Genomic DNA, 8,316 nt, shown 5'->3' on the forward strand with positions numbered 1-8,316 from the left:
CACACACACACACACACACACATGCACATACACACACCACATACATATCAAATGTACATAAAAAAAAAAAAACCCAAACCTTAAGTTAAACTGATCATAGTGCCAAGAAGGCAGCTTATGATGAGTGCACGGTTCGGTATGTTGAGTCTTGACTGGAGCCCTTACCTAACACACATACACTGATTAAAATCGGAAAAAAGACCATTAAGGCATGGTGGCTCCCATCCTAGCACCCAGAAGGGAGAGGCAGGTGGATGTCTAGGAGCTGGAGGGCAGCCTGGTCTACCTAAAGAGTTCCAGACCAGCCAGGGCTACAGGGCGAGGCCCTATTTCCAAACAAAAGCAAAGGTAAGCAAGAGAGCAGAACACAGGCTGCAGATCTGGATGCTCCCCTGTTCTCATGGCAACAGCATTCCCTCCCAGCTACAAGAAACTTGGCCTGGGCTCTCACTAATCCCTTCCCTGGGAAGTTTCCAGCTCAGCTAGAGCCTTCCTTCCTGGCTAACCTAGGGAGGCTTTAACCCTGGGCAGCTGGGGAAGAGCAATGTGATTTGCCCAGCACTCAGCCAAACGCCCTAAGGGACACTATACACGGGCCTGATCAGTACCAATAGGGGTGTGGACTCAGAATCAGGGCCCAGGGAAACTGCTTTCCACACTGTTGATTGGCTCCACTCAAGGAAGAGATTGTCCTCTGTCCCACGGTGCCTGCTGGTCTATAAACAGAGGCTTGGCCACTCATCTAAGACTTTATTCTCTGGTTTAGTTTACTGACTTTTGAGAGACGTGCTGGCTATGCTTTAACAATCATCTACCCTGTGGTACAATGGCTCATCAACAGAAAAAAAAAAAAAAATCAAGCTTTGTAAGTGGTGTAAGTCTGTAATCCCAGTCTCCAGGAGGCTAAAGAGGAAGCATCATGAGTTTAAGGCCAGCCTGGGCTACATAGTAAGACTTTGTCAAAACAAAAACAAAAACAAAAACCCAAGATAAAAATGCCACTACCACATTTTCTTTCCTCTTTGCCCAGAGTTCAACATCGCTATTTCTCCTGCTACCAGCCAATCGTAAATCAGTCATTAAGCATCCATAAATAAAACATGATTAATTCAGTGTCAGCCAAACCCTCAGGGTATCTTAGACTTTGCCTATAAACAAGAGTCCACACCTAGAAAGAGCAAAGGAATCGCTCTTCTGATTCTTGCTTAACCACTTAGGTCACAGGTCAGACAAGAGGACAGGCCAGTTTATGACCAAAATCCGCTACACAGCACAGACATAATTAGCTGGTTGGAAAAGAAAATGTACAACCTCCTTGTTTCTTTTTCTTTTCCCAGAGAGGGCCTCATTTAGCCCAGGCTAGCCCTAAACCCATATGTAGCCAAAGATGATCCTGAAATTCTGATTCTCCTGGGTTAGCCACCCTAGTCTAGGGAATTACAGGCACGCATTCCCCCTCCACCACAAAAGATGCTCAGCTTTCAGGAGATCACAGGTATGCATACACTGTGGTCAGTGTGAGTTAGGAAGCTCCCTAGCCAAATGGAAACTAAGACCACCAATCTATTTCTCATTTACACAGAAGTGAAACAATTACAGCATCTAGTTACACTATGAGAGAGGAGTAGACTTTTATAGACACATGTAAGCAGGGGCTTTATTTTTGCCTATCATTTACCATTCATAAAAAATAAATTGAGCCAAATGAGTCTCCTCCGTGAGAAAGCACACCCACCCATGGTGTACAAGCAAACATGCAAGCCTGGCCTCCCCCACATCAGGCAAGGGTCCAACTGACAGGCATCATCACGGAGAAGCCTGGAGCAATTGCTCCCCTGACCCCAGGGACATCTTCTCTGAATTAAAACTTCTAAGGTCATTGACCTCATCTTCTCAGGCTCCATAAGCAAGTGAGAAGGTTTTTGTGAAGACCCCCAGGTAAGCCAACCAGAAATCATTAACATTTTCAGGTCCAAGATGAACTACGAAAGCCTCAGGCAAACCATTTTCTCAACTGTGAAACAGATATTGCATGTACCATTTGCTGAGCTGCAAACTTAGATGTGTCAGCCAGTCTAAATCCAATGTAATGCTTACACCTTAAAAACAGACGCCTCCGAGCGCTACAAAAATCACAACCCCAGCCTCTGGCTTTGGAGTTTTAGCCAATTGCTACAATATACTTACTTATAGTCTCTTAGTGTTCCTTGCAGCCCCATAAAAAGGCTTAAGGAAATACAATGGCACACTCATAGCTACACATAAAATTGAAGGGCCCAATTAACTTTAAAGTTTCAGAGAAGAGAAATGGACAGGAACTACACCTGCTATTACATTTCCTTTGATACTTAAACAAACAAACTTAAGAATTAAAAAAGTCTAGAAGGGGGCCAGAGAACTGGCTTAGCTGTTAAGAGCACTTGTTGCTCTTGTAAAGGATTCAGGTTCCAGCACTCATATGGTGGCTCGAAAACATCTGGAACTCCAGTTCCGGGGGGATCTGAAACCTCCTTCTGGCCACCAACGGCACATATATGTACACAGTGCACTTACATGTGTACAAGCAAAACAGAACACTTTAAAATTACATATATTGCTCTTATGTTCTTGCCTCTTTCTTGCCTCCTGCCTCCTTGCACCCCATCCCCTTCCCCCACGTCTCTCCATGTGGCAGGGCCAGCCTCCACTTTTCCATTCTCTCCTCTCTGCCTTTCTCTGCCTCTGCTATTCTCTTAACTCCCTCTCCATGTCCTGAATAAACTCTATTCTATACTAAATAAATAAATAAATAAAATTTTACACACACACACACACACACATATATATATATATATATATATATATATATATATATATATATATTCTAGATGATAGAACTTCAGGAGCTTAAAACAAACAAATGTGATGAAAATAATACTCAAAATCAGATTATGTGCTAGGGAGGAGGATCAGTTAGCAAGGCAAACCCTAGGACCTTGCAATCCCCACAAGCCACATAAAGCCACATGTGGTGCCTGTCTTGGGAATCCCAGTGATGGTGGGGGTGGAGCCCAGAAGGTCCCCAGAGTCCACTTTCAGCCAGTCAAGCTTAATAGCTGAGCTTCAAGTGGATAAGTGATTCTGTCTCAAAGGAGGTGGATAGTTTTCTGGAGGCCGACACCAGGGTTGTCCATACATAGCATGCACTCATTTTAAAACATCCCTCAAAGGCAATCCTCTGAATTAAAGGAAGATGTTGGACCAGTGGGTAAAGGTGCCTACTGCCAAGTGTATAGCCCTAAATTCAATGCTCTGGACAAACAGGATAAAAGGAAAGAACCCAAATCCCAACAGGATGGAAGGAAAGAACCAACTCCTGAAAGTTTATCTCTGGCCACCATATCATAATGTAACACACACACACACACACACACACACACACACACACACACACAAAATGTAATAAAAAATTTAAAGGGAAATGTTACTCATGTTTCATACCTACTGTGCAGAAAGGTTAAAGGAATATTTTTGCTACAAGAGACACCCAGATTGATACATACGCAACCTCCAGCAAGGATTTCTGCCGGCAGTGGGATAGAGCCATCTCTTCTGGTAAATTTGTCCCGGACAAAATCATTAACCTAATTAGGATGACAAGATCAGCTCATCAGAATTTCCGCACATTTCCTCTGCTGGTCACCATTTTATCTCCAAATTAGCAAAATAAAAATACAATTTCACCAATTGTCTACATATGTGTGAAAATTTTTACACACGCCTTGATAGCGCTCCAGTCTCACCAGCATCAGTCTTATTTTTGGCTTCAAGACAACCTACATAAATGACATCAGTTCAGCAACAAAGAAACTTACCGTTAGCTTGATGGCTTTTTCTGGTGCAACTCCTATCAGCTGTGGGATCAGACCTGTGTAGAAGGAAGAGTATCATTTGCAAAACAGATGTCTGTATGAGAAAGTACACGCCCAACAAGGAAGTGTTTTCCTCAAAGTTACCCACCAAGTATCTCAAGGTTTTCATCTTAATGAAGGGGAAAGGGATTATCCTAAAAACTGTGTGTGTGTGTGTGTGTGTGTGTGTGTGTGTGTACAATTTGGCAGTCAAATATAATGTCATTTTTTTTTCTCCAAGCTAGAAAATTTTTTAATATCCTTAAAAACAAACAAACAAATAAACAGACAAACACATAGCTTCATTATCTAACATCTCCATAAAAGTACACAAGGAATGAATAAAGTATGTGGGTTTTCTCCACTCAGTAACCAAATTTCCTCCTATTCCCAACAGCAGCATACAGACACACCACAGAAGCCAGTGCTGTGGGCTTATTGAAGCTCAGGGCAGTGCGCTTTAAGCACAGCCAGGTTATGCTACAGTGTACACTCCTTGCAGCACAAAGGAGCTGGGCTGCTACTGAGTATCTGCTCCCATTATCTTCTCTTCAGAGAAGCCCAACATTTTGCATGGCATTCATTTATTTAAAAGAAAGCCTGGACTGAAAAAAAAAATGCAGCTTTTAGTATCGGTTCCTATGAAAATATGTGTCAATTATATTTTTATTTACTAATACATGTCAAGCTTAGGGCATTTTAAAAGACTCCTCAAAACAAAAGAAATCATTATGCTTAGAAAGCTACATTTCCCAGGCTGGCTGCAAACTGGAAAAGAACAGTCAGTCATACGTAAACAACTCCCTCTGTAGATACCCACAGAGCTCAGCTTTCTAGAGCATGCAGCTTTACCAGGTTACTGGAATACTTTCTTTTTTGCATACATTTCTTTCTAAAGATGCTAGCAATAAACACAGCTTATAGCCTTAAAACCAAGCAGTCCAGGGGGAGTGCTATGTGTGTCTGCGAGCTTGCTTGCTGCTCTCATCTTAAGCCTCTTTGGAGGATGCTGATGAGTGATTTTCTGGGAGTTGAGAGCCAGCAAGTAATTGTGCATGCAGGCTGCTGCCAGTCAAACGGAATTATCAAACAAATCTGCACACACCTTTCACGGGCCGCAGACTGGTCTCAAAGAATAAATCAGCAGATGGCAGTCTTAAACTTTCTTGCCTTCCTGATCATCAGACCCTATTTCTTTGAATCTAGCTTCAGAACACCCGTGTCAGCATGTGTATTTGTTTTACAACTTTCCTCCCTAAAGCTTGTGGAATGTTAATAAAGTACTGATTTCTGTCATTTTATCATTGTTGCCTGCAAAGAAATTTAGCTAATCTGTCAACAACCTTGTCAATCATCTGACAGAATAATGGGCCAGTTCTATGCAATATATGACAGTCTCAACAATCACTGTGCTCCCAGGCAGGGTTCCTACAATCATCTCTCTAATACAAAAGTCTCTCATTTAAAGGACCCGTTTTATCAGTTTATATCCTGCATAAAGTCAGCGGCATCCTCCCTTGCTTGCTATATTGCACCCATTTAATAAATATGAGAGTTCTCCCAAACAAAAATCTAGAAGTACCTATCTATTGAGAAGGCTGTACACAGCATAACTAGATTCCTTCTGATGGTTCTTTGTAGATACCCTTTGTAACTTAAAACCATGCTAATTAAGAGAAAGGTCATTATTCAATAATGAAAGATGGCAAAGAAATAAACAACCTTAGTGCCACTCTCCCATGATCCCCCCTTTAAATAAGATCTAGTTAGAAGAGCTGAGTCCATTTAAAACAAGGCTCTGCAATGCCAGCCTAAGACACTCCAGGCAGTGGCCACTCTTGCCCCTGTAATACACAAGTTACACACCCTGGATTTTTCAGAGCCAAAGCGTTTTGAATATGTGAGGAAACTTCATTATATTCTCTCTCAGAAGCAGGTCATTTGGGCCTATTTACTCCATACACAGTATCCACAGCAAAAAATGCAAAAGGTCTTCTTTGACTCTAAATGTGTCCACTCGAACGCCTGAATATGATACCAACTACAGTGTTTCTTCTCCCGCCCATTTATCCTAGGAACAGTTCTAAGCCAAACAGTTCAACAGAGCTCAGAGTGAGCGGGGGATTAATAAGCCTGGGAATGCAAACAAACACATACAGTAAATTACATAAACGCTTGGGACCAGAACACGCTAAGAGTATTTCAAAGAATTCCAAGTGGCGCCCAAAGGGATTAAAAAATTAATCTCCCCCGCAAAGGAACCCGAAATTCTAACGAGAAAACATGGAGATGAAAGGCACCCTCTCTCCAAGAAGACAAGTTCCTACAAAGCCTTTTGGGGCCGGGGAGAATTTTGCACAGGGCAGCAGTCTAGGACTCGACAGCCAGGCGCTCTAACTGCGAGAAGAGAGAGGAGCTTCGTGCTTTGCCTGAGCCAGCTGAAGCTTGGGGGCCGAGGATTCCCCTGTCTTTTACAAATCCACATGACTTAACTGCAAAAGACTTATTATGGGTCTCCTTGGAAAAGACAAAAATAAAATATTTTTTTAAGTGACATTTCTTCTCACTGAAACAAGTGTAGATAGGGTAAATTCACCTTCAAGTAGCACCTGTCTTGGATTTTTACAGGGAATTGGTGTCAATATATATAGTTCTCTTCTACCTCTCGGAGCAGAGGGGCTCTCTGTGCGCCCGTGCCATCAAAGAGCATGCTCAAAAACACATGGTAAGAGAGGCACAGGATTTGGAGCCCAAGAATTCAAAGCAGTAGGAAGTAGAAAGGAACGCCTGTTTACTGACTAACATTGCTAGTCACCAGAAAAAATACAACACAGGAAAAGGAGCAAAGGGAGGGGTGGGAAGGAAAAGAAACAGCCCTTATCGGTTTTCCTAACCAGTGAGTTAAAAATCTGCTGATGGCGACACAAAAAAAATCACCAACATCGGCGGCTGAGCTACGCATACTCACCTCGGTACAGTCCAAAGAAACCCTCGTAGCGCAACACTTTCTTAAAACAGTCGAAGCTGTTTTTATACATCAGCTCCCCGACCACAGAGCCTGTACCACGCTGGTTTTGCATCCGGGTCTTCACCAGGTCTATGGGATATACCGCAGTGGCCCCCACAGCTACAAATAGAACAATTTTTAGGTTTAACAAAAGGAACACAATTAGATGGAGCGTCTCTGAGGGCATCAGATCTCATCTCCATAGGTGAAACATAGAACACAGCGTCTAGTCTCACAGAAGGCTCTCATCTTATTACAGGTTTCCTTCTCTTAGTAGAGCCAAAAGATGGCGGAACGGCAAGCAGCGAGAGTCCATACAGAGCTGCTTAAGGGACAACGATCAGTGGTAGAGTGTTTACCTAGCTCTAAAAAAAAAAAATCTTTGATGTCTTATGCATGAGTTAGACAGTAGATTTTCAAATCATCACCAACCAACCTTAGAACTTCAGCTCTCAGTTCCTTTAAGTGACATTAACCAATTACGTATGGATACCATTTCTCTTTATTCTTCTTTCTTTTGTTTGTTTTGTTTGTTGGTTTCTTTTTCTATACAGGGTTTCTCTGGCCCCGGCTCTCCTAGAACTCACTCTATAGGCCATACTGGCCTTGAACTCACAGAGCTCAGCCCACCTCTGCTGGGATTATAGGCATGTGCAACCATAGCCCACCTGTATCATTTCTTTTTATTTTCTATTAAATGCCTAAATATTTCACCTGCTCCTTCTTCACAACTATGAAATGATGGTAAGGAAGCTAAGAGGTTGTGATTTTAAAGTTTAATTCACTGAAACATTTTGGCAAATCTAAGCAATACCTATCCTTTGGGGGAGGAATCCTTGACACGATCCTATCCCCACGTATAGAATTTGGTTGAAAGTCAATCAAACAAAAGCCTAAAGTCATGTTAAAGAATTCCTTGGGGACTAAAATATTTCACAGAATCTACAGTGTTCCATTTTTTGGCTGCTGAAAGCAGTATGTTCTTGGCACCTTCTAAAACCAAGGCTGAAAAAAAAAATTACTGGGCACCAGTTCCAGCTAGTTTTGAAAATTCAGGAGTGTTTAAATATTTTTGGAGGTTCTTCTCAACTAAGTGATTTCAGGTTCTATAATTTTCTCTGTAGACTATTTAAGTAAAAATAGTCTCAGGCTGGGGAGGTGGCTCAGCAGGCAAAGGTGCTTGTCATCAAGTGTGACAACCTGAGTTTAATCCCTGGACCCCCGCACCATGGAAGGAGAGAGCCAACTCTGGCCAAGTCACCCTCTGATCTCATCATGCATGAAGTGACCTGCATATGTGTACACACACACACACACACACACACACACACACACACATACACACACACACACACGCACATACACACACACACAAACACACACACACATACACACACACAAACACACACACACACAAAC

At 42.4% G+C, this 8,316-nt stretch overlaps 1 protein-coding gene across 1 annotated transcript in view; it reads right to left on the minus strand.

Moving 5' to 3' along the window:
* Window positions 1-8,316, minus strand: part of Slc25a12 (solute carrier family 25 member 12) — a 92,678-nt gene that overhangs the window by 14,938 nt on the left and 69,424 nt on the right. The window contains 3 exon segments of the mRNA XM_021193123.2: window positions 3,543-3,623; window positions 3,855-3,907; window positions 6,859-7,017. Coding sequence (XP_021048782.1) covers window positions 3,543-3,623; window positions 3,855-3,907; window positions 6,859-7,017 — 293 coding nt within the window.

This window comes from Mus pahari, chromosome 3 (genome assembly GCF_900095145.1).
Source record: "Mus pahari chromosome 3, PAHARI_EIJ_v1.1, whole genome shotgun sequence".
Taxonomy (NCBI): Eukaryota; Metazoa; Chordata; class Mammalia; order Rodentia; family Muridae; genus Mus; species Mus pahari.